The sequence below is a fragment of the Sturnira hondurensis genome, unplaced genomic scaffold (genome assembly GCF_014824575.4).
Source record: "Sturnira hondurensis isolate 20B ecotype Veracruz unplaced genomic scaffold, ASM1482457v3 Scaffold0017436, whole genome shotgun sequence".
Taxonomy (NCBI): Eukaryota; Metazoa; Chordata; class Mammalia; order Chiroptera; family Phyllostomidae; genus Sturnira; species Sturnira hondurensis.
The window spans coordinates 67699-85524 of NW_028090067.1; the positions used below are offsets into that span (position 1 = coordinate 67699).

The 17826-nt window shown below is 34.2% G+C and overlaps 1 protein-coding gene and 1 pseudogene across 1 annotated transcript; one reads left to right on the forward strand and one right to left on the reverse strand.

Moving 5' to 3' along the window:
• Positions 1 to 2250: 2250 nt before the first annotated feature.
• Positions 2251 to 16510, forward strand: LOC119002415 (NKG2-A/NKG2-B type II integral membrane protein-like). The gene is made up of 6 exons (XM_037068339.1): positions 2251 to 2434; positions 2794 to 2883; positions 9177 to 9215; positions 9732 to 9883; positions 15822 to 15925; positions 16159 to 16510. Exons 1-6 carry the CDS (start codon positions 2251 to 2253, stop codon positions 16277 to 16279), a joined length of 690 nt encoding a protein of 229 aa, XP_036924234.1. The 3' UTR covers positions 16280 to 16510.
• On the reverse strand, positions 14925 to 15641 carry LOC119002189 (syntaxin-7-like; annotated as a pseudogene).
• Positions 16511 to 17826: the final 1316 nt, after the last annotated feature.

A 17826-nucleotide genomic window follows, 5' to 3' on the forward strand; every position in this document is an offset into this window, starting at 1 on the left:
CATCCTACATAGTTATATTTTGGGTTTTGTCATTTACAACAAATATTTCTATTAAAATACAAGCAGTGAGCAGTGAGCATATAAATATATTTAAGTAATGCCAGTATTTAGCAACATTTTCCAAGTAAAACATATAAGATACTCTTAAGACAGCCTACATTTTCAGTGTTTGTAAATTATAAGATGTAAGTGAGTTAAGAGTAGTGTGGGTAAATTTTTTTGTCCAAGAAATCTTTGGGAATATGCAAGTGATTTCTCAGGGGCAGTTACGAATGCACAAACTAAATGACACTCCGCAACCTCACAGTCTCCTATGTGTGATGAGATAAGCCATCTTAAAGTTGCCCAAGTGTAAGAATTTCCTGTTCAAACTTTAAGTGACACAGTGATGAGAAATCTGCTTTTTTTCTACTTTGGCTTCAGTCTCAGTGATCAGGGGGCGATGTGTGAGGCCCACAGACACTGCTGGGAGACGGGAGTCAGCAGGTCTCCTGTGAAGAATGCACGACACTCTGGCTCCCAGAGGTATGTGTCTCTACCCTCCTGTCTCCCTACTGACCTGATTCATGGAATGGGAATTTGCAAATGCTGGATGTGATATAAACCAAGTACAATGAATATACGATCAAATCAAAGAAAACACTGGTATTCATTTCTGTATACTTTAGGGTAAAGTGTGAAATATGAAAAAAATCAAATTTTTGCCTGTGCAAAATTACTAACAAACACACCACATGCATATTTCACTTTGAAAATCAGCATAACTTAAATGGAAAGCTGGAAGCATTATGACAAGGAGCAGTTAACTTTGGGTTTTGAAATTAACAGACATAATAATGTATGTGTATTACTTCATATTTAATCCAAACCATAAAAATAGATCATTAAAATGAATTCATCAAATCATGAAGGTCAAACATAATTCTTGAAAAATGCATTTCAGTTAAATAAAAGCTCTTTGACTTGCAGTAAAAATCAAGATTTAGTAATCTCTGTAAAATGGTTATTCAAACTTCATTATAAACAATCAAAAGCTTTTTAGAAATTGAGCAAAACATTGCAATAAGAGATGCCACATTGATAAGATGCTCCTGTGGCAGGAATTGTTACACTGTTCGATATAAGTAAAAAGAGTAACACAGCAATTGTGTTACCATAATTAAATTAAGTGACTTTGGAAAGCTTGTAAATGTCAGATTGTGTATTAAGTGTTTTCCATGCATTGTATCTCACCTATTTTCATTCCCACTTTAATTAGCAAACTAGGTTGTTAGACACTAATCACTAAAGGTGGTACATTTTAAATTTCAAAGGCAGACTGTATTCCAACTGTCACTGACTGCAGGGTCTAGTGCCTGAATTATTAAATTCCATTTCCTGATTTATTACATTTTAATGGGCACTGAAGCTACCTTCATGGAATTTGACAGCCATGGATCTTTCTGGACATTTGCAGCAGCACTTTCCTCCATAAATGATCTACAACACATTTACTTATCACTTTGTGTGATATCTCAACCATTAAATAAGTTACAAGTTACTGTTGTAAAATATGTTAAAAAATCCTTTGATGTTCTGTTGCTTTTATTATTTATTGAGTTTTGAGTAACTTTAGTATGTGATGTAACATTTTCAACATATAAAAATTTTTATTAAAATTTAACTGATCTCTCAGAAGTCTACAATTATTCAAAATGAAATATTTGCTAGCACCTCTTCTGTCCTTTGATCTAATAATTGTAAGTGACTGAATTACATTAATTTATTACAGTCAATTACCATATATGCTAACAGTACTATTCCTCCAACTTTAGAACACTCAGTCTTTAAATATTAGATTTAGAAATTGTCATTAAAATCGGTTCATTGTTATTTTCATAGAGCATTTTAGTTTTCACAGTTATTCTAACAGTGTTAAAATATTTCAGTGAAATCTGACTTTATAAAGATATTAGTCTGATCTACTTTATGCTTTACTAACTTGTTACTTTTCATTGCTTTAACTAATAATATCATGTCAAACATAGAATATCATTTTAAAAACCATTTTTCTCTCAGAATCATCTATTTAAATTTCTAAGTCAATTAGAACAGGACTTCACCTTGGTCAAATGCAAGGTGTCTACTCTTTCTTCTCTCACACTTCACCCACACTGTCTCTTCTGGGGATCTTGTTGTCATTCACATCACGTATTCACACTGAAGTACCGTCATCATAGGCACCATCCCTGATGTTACTCAGCTGCAGAGATGGATCTCCAACAAGAAAACCACTCAGAACTGCATCAGGCTAAGGACTCACGGAGACAGCAAAGGGAAGGCAAGGGCCTGAAAAGTTCCATTTTACAAACCGAACAGCAAATGTCCTCTGTGGACATAGAGTTTCAAAAAGCTTCTCAAGATATTCAAGGGAATGACAAGGACCATTGCACAGGTGACACATTTAACAGACACACAGTAGAAGTGTCCTGGGATGTGCAGTTGGTGTGAAGAAGTGTTGGGGGGAAAAGTAGGGAATTAGCTCACCTATTTTTTCATTTGTGAAGATCAGAGCTTAAAGTTGCAAAACGGTGTCTTAATATGAAATCTGGGACTGATTTCTTCAGACATCGTTGTCTGAACTCAGGGAGGATCATATTTCCTGACAAGGCAGTGGCTTATTCTGAGGGGCAGATTGCTGTGAAAGACCAGGTTTGGGGATGGTTCAAGTTTATTCATGTGATTCTCTGTTCATTTGGTTTCTCTCTGAAAACTGTCCAACCAATGTCTCCATCTGTTTCTCTCTTGCTGCATGTTCACCATCGCCACCAGGGAAGCTCATTGCTGGGATCCTGGGAGTCATCTGCTTCGTCTTGATGTACAGTATAGTAAGAATGATTCTGTGTAAGTTTTTAAAATATTTTAACAGAACTTCTCAGTTTAATGAATCTCAGTGCCTCTAAACATTTTAATATATTTGGAACAGAGCTCTCATTTTAAAGTCATCATTTAGATAAACGTGGAAAGTTATTCTGAATTTGTCAAGTACATAAATAAGAGAATGATTGTAAAGGCTTTTTTGCATCCATTTGTGTATTTTGATTTCATTACTCAAATTTATGTATTAGGAATCTAAAGACCTTTTTGATAAATACAAATTAATTCTTGAGATTGGTTAAACCAATATTTTTAGAAATGGTAAAATGTGATCCAAAGTCTTTTGAGATATTCTTCCCCTAAATCTTTAATTTGGTATTAATTGTTTTGGTGAATTAATTTGTTGGGGGGAACAAATTATGATACAGGCAGTAAAAGTACATAAATAATGAGTATAGAAGAGCATATTTCTTATACAACAATATGAAGAAATATTCATTTAAATTCATCATACTCATTGTTGCCAATTGGTTAAAAGATAATTTTGGTTTCTAAAAATATGGTTTCTTTCATTGATATTCAGGACATACAGAAAGTAGATATTTTTGTTTTGTGTTTGCTTAATATGGGCACATGAATTAGGAAGTGAGGGGCTGACCCTTCTCTGTGAGTGTGTGTGAGTGTGTATGAGTGTACTGTGCTTTATATATGCCAGTCTGTGAGGGTATATACATATATTGTGCACTAATTTGTCTATGCCTATGCAAACACTAAAATAATTTTTCATTTTAAAATTCATATTGTTCTTGGATGACAATACATATCTTCCTTTAGCAGATCATTGTGGTCATTGCCCACCAGAGTGGTTAATGTATTCCAACAACTGCTATTACATCAGCACTGAACACAAAACATGGAATGAGAGTCTGATGGCCTGTGCTTCTAAGGACTCTAACCTGCTCTATGTAGATAATGAAGAAGAAATGGTAAGATTTTTAGTGTTTCCAACATTTTATTTAAAAGGGCATTTTATTTATATTTCTATAGAATTGATTCATACTTTTGTATGTATCTGTAATTTATTATAAAGATTATTAATATTTTATTGTTTGACTCTATAATATTTGATTTATATTTTATGCCATTAATGTGCATTTGATAATCTGCAGTTCTTGATTTTCATAGACAATCATGCTTCTGTAAGTGCTTTTTTTCCTAAAGTAAACTTTGCTCCTTAATTGTACCATGTATCATGGAGACTATAGATGTGATTGTGCGTGTTACAGACTGAAATTGGATCATGAAATAGGCGTTGCCAATCTGCTCCTGTGCACACTCTCATAACTTCTCCTCTCCCCTCACTTAACCACTAATCTGGGATTTTATATCAGAAATTATTTTTGCCTAACTTTGTATTTTATGTAATGGGAGTCATTTATTGTGTATTTTACATGTCTCCATGAACTCACTCATAATATTTTTCAATTAATTCACAGTATTGAATGTACCTGAAGTTTGTTAATTTTCAGTGCTGTATTGTATATACCAGATATTCTTTAGTCTATTCTACTTAGAATAGAGTTATTTGTAATATGTGGTTGTTATGAATAATTATTTCATAAAAATTCTTGTGCATTTATTTTTTCCAAATAATATATATTTATACTAATTTATATACAATAATACATATATGAATTGATATTCTGCCAATGTTGTTTATAATCATATAATAATAATTTATAAATATAGTTGTTATATTGGTATATGTGTATAAGTAAAATGTATTGCCATTTTGCATCAGATTGAAATTGCAGGGTCAAAAATATATGTGTATGTAAATTATCCCTATTTTTAGTTTGTTATATAAATATGCATTATATCCAATAGTTTCATGATCCAAATCTTAGTACTGGCAGGAATTTTAATGCCACCAGTTCTGGTCATTATATAAAAGCATCACTGTGACATTGATAGCTATTTTCCACATACTGATTGATTGAATACATCTTTCAGAGCACAATTCATCATGAATTTCTGTACTGTGAGAATGAGAAGTGTCCATTCATGCCTCTAGACCATTTCTCCTGTGTGTTACCTGTTATTTTCCTTCTTAGAACTAGTTATCCTTTGGATATGACTGTTTTTTAAATTTGTGAGATGCATGCAAATGGCTTTCTTGACTGTTCATTACATTTTTCTCCTCATACTAGAGATTTTTTTTTAAAGATTTTATTTATTTATTTTAGAGATATGGGGAAGGGAGAGAGAAAGAGAGGAGTGAAACATCAATGTGTGGTTGCCTGTAGCACATCCCCTACTGGGGATCTGGCCAGCAACCCAGGCAATGTAAAGGAATTTCTTAATTCCTTTCAGATTAAGAAAACAATTTCCAGATACATTTGCCAAAGAACAAACTGAATGACTCGCCACCAGCCCAAAGTCTCCTAGGTTCTGCAGGTGTGTGATGAGATACCCAGTCTTCAAAATAGCTGAACTGTGAGATTTCCTGTTCAAATGTTAAGTGACACATTAATGAGAAATGAGCTTTTTGCACTCGTGTCTCACTCTGAGCCTTCACAGGTCAGTCCACAGAGTAGAGTGAAGACCACAGAGATTGTTTGTTTACAAGAGTTAGCTGGTCTCCTGCTAAAAGATGCAGGACTTTCTGGCTTTCAGAAGGTATGTGTCTCTCCTCTCCTGTCTGTCTCTTAGCCCATCTCATGTAGAAGAAGAATGCAACATAAGATGTGATATAAGTGAGGTACGGTTAATATATGATCAAGTCAAAGAATATCGGTATTTTATTTAAAGAATTTAGAGTAAAATATCAAGAATAAAATATGAAATATGTTGGCGGATATCTTGAGCTACTCAAATTCTTGCTTGTGAACAATTATTCAAGTGTATATATTCTTGTATGTACAAGAATAATTGAGTGTGTTAATCAAAACAATTTAAAGTTAAACGCTTATAAGAATTATGAAAAGGAATGGCTATTCTTATTTTATAATCAATATAGATATAATTATATATTAGTTTATATTTAGCCCAGACTTTAAAAGGAAACTTTAAAAGTAATTGTATTAATTATGGAGATCAAATATAATATTTTATACACTTAATTAGATTAAATAAATGCAGTTGGCTTTCAATAAAAACCAGGATGAAGTAGTCTCATAAAATACTAACTGCAGCTTAATTATAAACAATCAAAAGACTTTCTAAAACTTGAGCAACAATAGTTGCTCAGAGAGCCTATCACACTAATTATCACTTTGCCTAATGAATTAAGCTACAGCATTCAACTGGTATGAATTGGAAATAACATGAAAAATGTGTTCAAATTATGTTAGAATAGGTAAAATATTATTGAGATCTTAAAAAAGGTGAAATATTAAATTTTTAAAATGTATTATGTTTACATGTTTTTATTCCCACTTTATATCAGAAAACTACGTTCCCAGACACTATGTAGCTTTATAAAGGTCATACATTGCGAATTTCAGAGCCAGAATTAATTTTAGAACTCACTAGCCACAGAGCCCGCTGACTGAATTATTTAATTACACCATCTGATTCATTACTATGGCTCACACAACTGAAGGAGCCCTGAGTTTAACATGCATGGGAACTGTCTGGAAGTTTGAAATGACAGTTTTCTAATATAAAGGATCTACACGTATTTATTTCTCACTTCATGCTTTTATATCTTTGCCGTTAACTCAGTTGCCAATTTCTTGTGTAACATAAGCATTTTTAAAATTTCACTGTTGTTGTTTTGTTGTTAATATTGTTTAGGTCTTGAATGAGTTTAGCCTGACAGAGTTTTTTTAACATATGAAACATTTTTATTTGTAATGATTTGTCATTCAAAATCAAGATCATTTGATAACAACTCATCCACTTTAATGAATAAATGCATGTCACTAAATAAAAATTTAGTTCAGAAAACTACTATATATGTCAACACAATTAGTGCCCCATCTTGAGGTCACTCAGTCTTTAATCATTATTCAACTTCAAATTTATCATAAATATTGTGAGTCTCTCTTTCCTAATACAGCATTTTATTTTTAATACCAGCATGCTAATGGTGTTAAAATATTGCTGTGGAATCTGGCTTTAAATTAATGAGGATGTTATTATTTATGAAAGTGATTTTTCCTCACTAATTTATTGCTTTTCATTACTCAAACTAATAATACATTGTCAAATGTAGAATATCTTATATATTGTATCACCATGAGGCACTAGTTTAAAGGTCTAAGGAATTTAGAACCAGAACTTCAGATTCTTCAACTGGGAAATGAGCCCAATACTCAACCCCTACCCTGCCCAGTGTCACTGTGAGGGACCTCTTCAGTGTCTGTGTCATTTATTTATTAGCACACATGTTATAACACACAGTCTCGGCCACCACTCAGCTGCAGAGATGACTGACCAAAAAGTAGCCTATGCAGAACTGAATCTGGCTAAGGACGCAAAGAGACAGCACATGAAACCTAAGGGCACTAAAGGCTCCACTCCAGGAACTGAGCAGGAACTAACCTATGCAGAATTAAATCTTCAAAATGCTTCCCTGGATCTTCGAGGGAGTGACAAGAGTGACCACTGCAGAGGTAACACATTCAACAGACACAGTGTCACTGTTCTGGGATGTGTAGCTGGGTGCAGACGTGTGAGAAAGAGAAGGGGATAAGCTTATATATGTTTTTCATCTTAAGGATCAGGACTTGAAGTTGGAATGTGTTATTCTCAGATGAAAGCTGAGGACTAATTTTATTCAGACACTTGTAAGTTGCAGTCTTTGACCAGTAACTCATAGAGCATTATACTTAGTGAAAATACAATAACATATTCTGAGAGGAAGATTATAGTCGTAGATACGGGTTGGGGTCCAAGTTTATGGATATGATTCTTTATGTGTAAACTGTCCAGATAATTGTCTCCATCCCTCCTTTCTCAGTGTTTCCATTTCCCTCCCTCAGCAGCCCTGCCACCTCCAGAGAAGCTCATTGCTGGGATACTAGGGGTCACCTGCCTTGTTCTGATGTGCACTGTGGTAACAAAAGCTGTTAATCAATGTAAGTAAATTATCATAAAATTATATGAAACTCTTCACTTTTAAGTTCATCAGTGTTTCCAAACACTTCATAATACTATAGCATATAATGCTTTAAAACTCTCATTTTAAAGTATATCTTTAGAGTAAGTGCAAATTATTATTCTGAATTTGTCCAAGGTGGACATCTTCAGATGAGCATCTGCATTATTTTAAAAACTAGTTTAAGTTCTTTGCCCATTTTTTAATTGGGTTGTGTGTCATCTTGGAGAGGAGTCATGTGAGTTCTTTGTAAACATTGGAGATTGAACCTTTGTTCGAGTTATCATTGCCATATATATTTTCTCAAATGTTCATAGCAGTACAATTTATAATAGCCAAGTGCTGGCAGCAACCTAAATGCCCACAAGTAAATGAGTGGGTCAAAAAACTATGGTACATTTACAGAATGGAATACTACATAGCAGAAAGATAGAAAGAGTTCGTACCTTTCACAATAGTATGGATGGATCTTGAGAGCATTATGCTAAGTGAAATAGGCCAGGATGTGAAAGACAAATACCATATGATTTCAGCTATAAGTGGAACTAATTGTCAAAACAAACAAGCAAAATAGAACCAGAAACATTGCATTGAAGAACAAACTGACAGTAACAAGAGGGGAGAGGGGAGAGGGATAATGAGGAAGAAGAGAGGAAGGGCCATCAAGGAACATGCATAATGGACACATGGAAAAAAAACAAAAAAAAAGGTGAGTTCCAGGGTGGAAGGTGGGGGTGGATGGGGTGGGGAGAAAATGAAGACAATTGTACTTGAACAACAATAAATAAATAAAAATTTCAAAAATGTATCTTTGTGTATATATACACATATATATCCCATATATCCATAGATGTTCTTGTGGCAAAATTCAAGTCATACTTTAGGACACTTTATTGAGAAATACAAATAAATTCTTCATATTGATTAATCCCAATAGTGTAAGATTGGTGAAGTTTGGTTCTCAAGGCTTTTGAAATATTGTCTCCAAGATTATCATAGCTTCATTAATTTTTCTTGGTAAAACCAATTTTATTCCAGTTCATTTTAATCCTAGAAAATATACTACATTTCAAAGTAAGAAACAAAAGTATTATGATTTATGTAGACCAACATTAATTTTTTATAATAATTACTTCTCTTTTCTAGTTAATGTAATACTGGTGCAGAATATTTCTTCTTTCTTGTGTATAATATAAATTATATATTATTTTAACAGTGAACCAAACAGGGAATCAGAAACCAGGGAACCAGAAAGGTACCTAATTATTTTCTATGTTCCAATATTAATACAGTGTATGCCTTGTCTCTAACAGAGTCAAAATTTATAGATTGTTTTTTTGTTGGGGGGAACAAATTATGATACAGGCAGTAGAAGTACATAAATAATGAGTATAGAAGAGCATATTTCTTATGCAAAAATATGAAGAAATATTCATTTAAATTCACCATACTCATTGTTGCCAATTGGTTGAAAGATAATTTTGGTTTCTAAAAATGTGGTTCCTTTCATTGACATTCAGGACATACAGAAGGTGGATATTTTTGTTTTGTGTTTGCTTAACATAGGCACATGAATTAGGGAGTGAGGAGCTGACTCTTCTCTGTGAGTGTGTATGAGTGTATGTGAGTGTACTGTGCTTTATATATGCCAGTCTGTGAGGGTATGTATATATATTGTGCACTAATTTGTCTATACCTATGCAAATACTAAAATAAATTTTCATTTTAAAATTCATATTGTTCTGTGTGACAATCCATAATCTTTCCTCAGCATATCATTGTGGTCGATGTCCACCAGAGTGGTTAGTGTATTCGAACAACTGCTATTACATCAGCACTGAACAAAAGACGTGGAATGAGAGTTTGATGGCCTGTGCTTCTAAGGACTCTAGCCTGCTCTATATAGATAATGAAGAAGAAATGGTAAGGTTTTTAATGTTTCCAACATTTTATTTCTAAGAGTATTTTATTTTATATTTCTATGGAATTCATTCATGCTTTCATATATATCTCTAATTTATTGTAAAGATTGTTAGTATTTTATTGTTTGATTCTATAATATTTGATTTATATTTTATGCCATTAATGTGCATTTGATAATTTTCAGTTCTTGATTTTCATAGACAATCATGCTTCTATACTGAGGGTCGACTTTGCCCTCAAGTCCCCCTGTCCACCAGGGATGAAAGTAAATATCACCAAGACATGATCTGCTTGGGGAGGAGAGGTGGCCAGTTTCTCAGAGGAAAAAGGCCAGGAGCCCCTTCCTCCGGGGGCTTTTATTGGGTTGTAATACATAGGAATACAGGGTGACAGGATCAAACAGAAGATAACATTTCAAAGAAATCTGAGGGCTTAGTCTGTGTCAGAGTCTTTCAGGAAGGGGTTTTCAGAAACTTTGGAAGATATAGTCATTTCCTGCTCGGACCCTTAATATATGAATAAAAGCACTCTTAGCAAAGCAGGTTTCACAGGATTTTTAGGAATTCTTTCTGATGCCAGATATCACCCACCCATACCCCTCCAGCAAGATAAGGAGCTGCACCCCTCCCCATCAGGTTTTCAAGCTTAAGTGGATTAGAGCCAGGAAGCGCTTCTCCCAGAGGACATGGGGACTGGGGCTATGTCACACAGCTGGGAAACAAGGGTCCATTGCTCCCTGTTCATCGCAGCCCCCCAGTCTTTCCATGATGGCCTCCCAAGTGATTGAGTCTGGCTTCGGTTGCCCTTCACTGTGAGGAGTCTTACCCATCAACAATATCAACCATGCTTTGGGGGCAAGGGGAGGAAACTGAGGCAGCGTTTGCTACCAGAGACAAGCCTTTGTCTCTTGTGGCTCCAATTCTGGAGGTCACTCACTCATCCTTAGCCATGGGGGGTAGTTACAATTCCTGAAACCACGCAGAGCGGTTCCCAACACTATTAATGCTTTTTTTCCTAAAGTAAACTTTGCTACTTAATTTTACCATGCATCGTGGAGACTATAGAAATGATTGTGCATGTTGCAAACTGAAATTCGTCCTGAAATAGGTGTTGCCAGCCTGCTCATGTGAACTATCTCGTAACTTCCCCTCTTCCCTCACTTAATCACTATGCTGGTATTTTATATCATAAATTATCTTTCTTAATTTTGAATTTTTTGTAATGGGAATAATTCATTATGCATTTTATGTGTCTGCCTTAACTCCCTCATAGTATTTTTCAATTAATCCATATTATTGAATGTACCTGAATTTGTTAATTCTCACTGCTATATTGTATATACCTCACATTCTTTCATCTATTTTGCTCAGAATAGAGATATTTTTAATATGTGGTTGTTATGAATAATTACTTAACAAAAACCCTTGCATATGTCTTTTTTCCAAATAATATATCATGCTTTAAGTATTTTATATGCAATACAATATATATAAATTGATATACTATAAATGTTATTTATAAAAATATAATAATAATTTTAAAATATAGTTGTTCTAATGGTATATGTGTATAAGTAAAATATATTGCCTTTTTGCATTAGAATGAAATTACAGGGTAAAAAACATATATGTATGTAAACTACTCCTCCCCTTTCTAGTTTGTTGTAAAAATACACATTATATCCAATAGTTTCATGATCCAAAGCTTAGTACTGCCTGGAATTTTAATGTCACCAGTTCTGATCATTCTGTAAAAGCATCACTATGACATTGATATGTATTTTTCTCACACTGATTGATTGGACACATCTTTCAAAGCACCATTCATTATGAATTTCTTTACTGTGAGGATGAGAAATGTCTATGCATATCTTTTGACCATTTTGCCTGTATGGCACCTGTAATTTTCCTTCTTAGAAATAGTTATCCTTTCAATATGACTCTTTTTGGAATTTGTGAGATGCAAATGGCTTTCTTGATTGTTAATTGCATTTTTCTTCTTATATTGGTGTTTTTAATGACCAGGATTTATTAATGATACCATAGTCCAATATCCCGTTTTGGATGTTGGTGGTTATTTTGGACATATTTAACAAGTTAGTCAAAGTTCATGAAGATAATTCACTGCATTACTCTTTATGGTTTATCTTTTTTCTTTATCGATGGACTTTTACATTTAAGTCTGTAATACTTTGAGAATGTATATTTTTGTATGCTGTGTTTGTGAGGCTGTGTGGTACAGGTCAAGTTCATACTTTTCTGCATCATTATCTAGTTGATGTGGCATAATTTACAGCAGGTGATCATTTCTACATAAATGACTTTCTAAACCTGGGTTCACATATTTTAACATAAAATCCAAGAAGATGATCATTCATTGTGTCTTTTTTTTGGGGGGGGGGCTTTTTCTGTCTCTCTCTTTATTCTCAGGCAATAATTACACTGATGTTGGTTTTACTGACAAAGTTGTAAAGGTCTCAGGCTCCATTAATTTTCTCTGTCTTTCTCTCTACTCTCATGTATTAATTATTTCTGTCACTCCAGCTTTATTTCATCAATTCTTTCTTCTATGTCTCAATATTTATATAAGTGTATTACATTTTTTAGTGTAAGTAATCACTTATTAACTCACAATTTTGATTTATTCATAGAATTTTTATTTCCCTAATTGTTCTGTCACTGCCGTTGTATTTTCAGTTATTTGAACTTAATTTTTGAAATACATTTTAGGTAAATACATGTTTATAATAACTAGTATTAAATATTTGTATTAACATCCAATATCTTGTCCCAGTGAAAGTTATATTGTATGTATGGCTGATTTATACCCCTGATTATGAAGAATTTTTTTTTGTTTCTTTGCATAGTTTTAAAATTATGGTAAGTCCACATTTTCAATAGCATCGTATAATACATTTGGATCCTCCTACCTGCTTATTAGATTTATATTTTTGTAACTTCAGTAAACTATTAGCTGTGGAATCATCTCTTCTGAAGTGTGCTTACTCAGTTTTAAAATTCTTGTTATTATTTTATTTTTAGACTCAATTACTGGGTTTCCCCTGGGCATGCATAGCTCACTGGACAACCAATGATTTTGAAAAATTTATTCAAATACCTCAGTCAGTATGGGTCCATCCTCTGCTGATTGATATACTTGTGTGTATGTGTGTTTGTAAGGGAGGACTCATAATTTTAAAATCAGTTCTCCAATCACTTTTGTCTTATTTTTCTTACAGGATCATCTTTGTTTCTTCTGCACAGTGCAAATTTTTCCTATCAACCATGTAGGTGTAGAGAGTTAATATCACCTCTTGTACTGTGCTCTCATATTGAGTACATTTTCGTTATATTTATAGCTGGCACTATGCTTGACACAAATAGACTAGAAAAAGGATGGTCTGCCTCATTTTTAACTTAGTGAATTCAGCACTTTGACCTGAAAAAGGATGAGCAGTTTAAACACCACTTTCAAAGTAATCAGACTTCCCCTGTGGTAACACCAGTGATGTTTCAGCATTCCCCAAACAGTAAGAACTGCACTTCTTACTCATGAACTGAGAAGGGGATTGGGGGAGACATGGGAGCAGTCTTAGACATGAAGATGACAAATTTGATCTATTCTTACTGGAATCTCTAGCTGCTTTCTCCAATAATAAATCCTCATGTTATTTTTACTGATCAAATTTCAGAGGTGTAAAATTGTAATGTTTGCCGTTCACCTAATCATGCTGATGCATTTTCTCAACGTGTCCAATATGTAAAACTGTATTATAAATTGAGTCACTCTAACCTGAAAAAACTTAACTGTATTTGGTTCTTCACTTTTGAAATCATCTTTATTTAGGTTGCAAATGTAAAATTTAGTTATTTAACATTTTATTTGATCCCATTTGGAGTCTCATAGCTTGCCATATAAAACACTGCTTTTTATCAAACTGCTATATAAGAATACTATAAAATACCAACTATAACCTATATAATTCTCTTTCTATATTCTGATTAGAATGTTAAAACACATTGATATAAGCTCAGTCTGAGCAGGTCAGCTGGTTAGAGCATCATCAAAATACACGCAGGATGCTGGTTGATTATGCCCCATCGTGCACAAAGAAGCTCCCAAGACATTCCACACTAAGGGGACCAACTAACCGATAGCTCTCTCTCTCTCATATCAATAAAAATAAAGGAACAAACAATAATGCTGATTTAAAAAGAGAAGTGGGTTAATTGCATATATCTAATTTTTTAAAATGAAGAATGGTAAAATATGATTACCTATGTATGAAAACTAAGAGTAGCTGAAAAGCTTATGAATTTGAATTTTGAAACTTTTATCAAGTACTTCTTGTTTAAATTGCCAGTTTTGAAAACAGTCACAACAATGAAAAGCACAACATGGAGAATATAATCAACAATATTCTGATAAATATGCATGGTACCACATGGGCCCCAGATCCATTGGGGTGGTCACCTCTCAAGGTATACACAGGTCCAAAGCAATATTGAATGTAACTGGTAAAGAAAAAACAAATTTTTAAATAGCTGCTTTTCAAAATAAGTTCTCTGATATATCACTGTCACATTTTTTCTAAGGCCAATTTATTAGTGTCCCAAATCATTTTCAGTGTTTAATGTTAACAAAACCTGCATTCAAATTCTTTCTTTTTAATTTTCTTTTTTTTAATTTAATTCTTGTTCAAGTACAGTTTTCTGTCTTATATTCCCAGCCCTGCCCCCCAAAACCAGAGGCAAAAGGCTTACAATGCAGTCATTGAAAATACAAAGGTTTCCCTGACTGATGTGGCTCAGTGGGTTGGACATTGCTCCATAAAGGGAAATGTCACTGGTTTGATCCCATTCAGGGCAGGTGCCTGTGTTGTTGCAGGATCTGTCTGGAATCCAGCACAGGAGAGGCAACCAATCCATGCTTCCCTTTCTTTTTCCCTCTCTTCCTCTCTCTCTAAAATTAAATAAATAGAATCTTTAATAAATAAATAAAATAAATATAAAGGTTTAGATTTTTATTTTATTCTCTCATGCTAGCACAGTTGTAGACTTGTAGTTTTCTTCCAAGTCTTGTGCATCTCACAGCAACATGCAGGGCTCTCTTTCTGATATTCATCTGCCCCTGGCCGGTGCTTGTTGGCTTGTTGCACATGCACCCTGCATTTTTAACTTTGGCTTCTATGCCATCACACCTCTTTTCTCATGAATTATCATTCCTAGACCTGTAAAAAGTTTATTAGTATCCATAATATCAACTTCCGGTTGCCTGAGAGAAGACTCTCATGAATGAGGTGGAGGTCATCCTCTGTAATTCCCTCATTGTGCACCTGACCTTGAGGGTGAGTTTAGCTTCTCCAGAACACAAGATTCCTTTCATTTAAACTCTTCTCAGGAATTCCACCAGATGCTCTGGCACAGGCTCCTCACTCAGGCAAAACACTCTTTCCCATTGTCAGCTGCTGGCCTTTGGAGAGTTAGTGATGTTGTGAATTCAGCCACTAAGAATTAACCTGTATCTTCCTTTCACGCTGTTCACTGAAGGTGGTAGGAAGAAATACAGACTGTCCCATAGACTTCTCTGTTTCTTTGGCCAGTTGTTTAGAATATGGTAGTTCTGCTGCAGCTGTTGCCTCAACTCAGGTGATTCTTGAGGTGTTCCATGTTGATTCAGAGTCCTTTATATATTCACACAAGGCCGTGTGGTCTTTGGATTTGGATATGCTGGGCCAGGTGGTTGGGGTGACCAACATATCCTGGATATCAGGATGTGGTTGATTACTATTCACTAATGTCGCCAGATGTTGGTGGACTGTGCAGTTTACTTAGTTGTCACCTCCTCCTCTACTGTGAGCCAACTTTATTTGTTTTTACAAATACAGATTAATATACTAGCTTTTACTTAATTTCTCATAAAATTTGTTTTCTCATAGAATTTTTTGAACATGTTTGAAATATCTTCATGGATTGGACTGTCCCAGGGAAATAATAATAAATCTTGGGTGTGGACAATTGGCACAACTCTCTCTCCTGAACTGTAAGTTTCTTTAGAATGCACATGTTATATTCCCTCCTGCTTTGAAATCAGAAATAATCTTAAAAATAAAAAGCAATGTGTGAGCAAGCATATGAACAAATATTTAAGTGTTTTGTGGAAAAGTTTTAAGAAATATGCAGATTTAGTATGCAAATATTACTGGACATAAATTATTTATTAAAATATTAAGTTATATATTACCATATTAATGATTTATTATCTCTGCATTACAGATTTTCAAAAACTTCCAGGTTGGACAAGAATTGTGTATTTTTGGATTTTGACAGCCACATGGTCTATTCTAAACCCTGTTTAGAAAGCAAAACATATGTTTGTAAGCACCAGGCACAATAGCTTATACAAATGTAAGATAATGTTCCTCTCGCCATCCCTAAAGAACACATTTCTAGTTTCTTGTATGGGTTCAATGCAATCCCCATCAAGATTCCAATGACATATTTTACAGAAGTAGAAAAAAACCACTCATGTCTCTGTGAAACGACAGAAAGCTTTTAATAGTGAAATACATTTGAGGAAAAAGAACAAATCAGGGGCATCACATTTCCTGATTTCAAGCTATACTGTAAAGCTTTGGGTTGTTGTGAGTTCATTTTCATTAGTTTCCAGAAACTTTTTGATTTCTTCCCTAATTTCAATCTTGACCCATTCGTTGTTTAATAGCATATCATTCAGTCTCCATGCTTTTGGGTGTTTTGGGTTTTTTCCTGTGGGGTTGGCTTCCAATTTCAGTCCCTTGTGATCAGAAAGAATGCTTGGTATGATTTCTATTTTCCTGAAATTGTTGAGACTCATTTTGTGTCCTATCATGTGGTCTATGTTTGAAAATGTTCCATGTGCACTTGAAAAGAATGTGTATTTAGCTTTGGGATGGAGGGCTCTATATATATCAGTTAGGTCCATTTCATCTAGAGTGTCGTTTAATGCTGCAATATCTTTGTTGATATTTTGTTTGGAAGATCTGTCCACTTTTGACAGTGGGGTGTTAAAATCCCCTACTATAATTGTGTTGCTGTCAATATCTTTCTTGAGGTCCTCTAGGATTTTCTTTATATATTTGGGTGCTCCTATGTTGGGTGCACATATATTTATGATGTTAATGTCTTCTTGGTGGATTCTTCCCTTGAGTAGTATGAAGTGACCTTCTGGGTCTCTCTTTATGGCCCTTTTTTTGAAGTCTATTTTGTCTGATAGACTGAGAATTGCTACCCTGGTTTTTTTTCTTGTCCATTTGCTTGGAACATTTGTTTCCATCCTTTCACTTTTAGTCTGTGATGGTGTTTTGACCTGAGGTGGGTCTCTTGTAGGCAGCATATGTGTGGGTCATGCTTTCTTCACCATTCAGGTATTCTATGTCTTTTAATTGGTGCATTTAATCCATTTACGTTTAAGGTTATTATTGAAAGGTACTTATTCATTGCCATTTGTGTACCTGTTTCCCTCTCTATCTCTCTCTTTTCCTTCCCTTCCTTAAAGCAGCCCTTTTAGTAATTCTTGTAGAGCTGGTTTGGTGGAGGCGTATTCTTTTAGACTTCTTTTGTCTTGGAAGCTCTTTATTTGCCCTTCTATCTTGATTGAGAGCCTGGCTGGGTAAAGTAAAAAAAAAAAAAAAAGCTATACTGTAAAGCTATAGTCATCAAATACTGTATGATCTCATATGTAGAATCTAAAAAACAACAGAAACAACAATGAAACAAGCTCATAGAAAAAGGGATCAAACTTGTGGTTTCCAAAAGGTGGGGACGTAGGGGAGAGAAGGAATTAAAGGAAGCAGTTAAAAATTGCAAACTTCTGCTATAAGACAAATAAATACTAAGGATGTAAATACAACATGACTATCACTAACCCTGCTGTGATGTGCACAGTAGTTTCCCCAGTGTCTG

Bases quoted from the DNA above. Each gene is read 5' to 3' on its own strand.
- LOC119002415 (XM_037068339.1), top strand. From the start codon at position 2,251: ATGGATCTCCAACAAGAAAACCACTCAGAACTGCATCAGGCTAAGGAC. The intron at 2,884-9,176 runs GTAAGTTTTTAA...TTATTTTAACAG, and splicing joins TATAGTAAGAATGATTCTGT to TGAACCAAACAGGGAATCAG. The intron at 9,884-15,821 runs GTAAGGTTTTTA...GTTTTCTCATAG, and splicing joins TAGATAATGAAGAAGAAATG to AATTTTTTGAACATGTTTGA.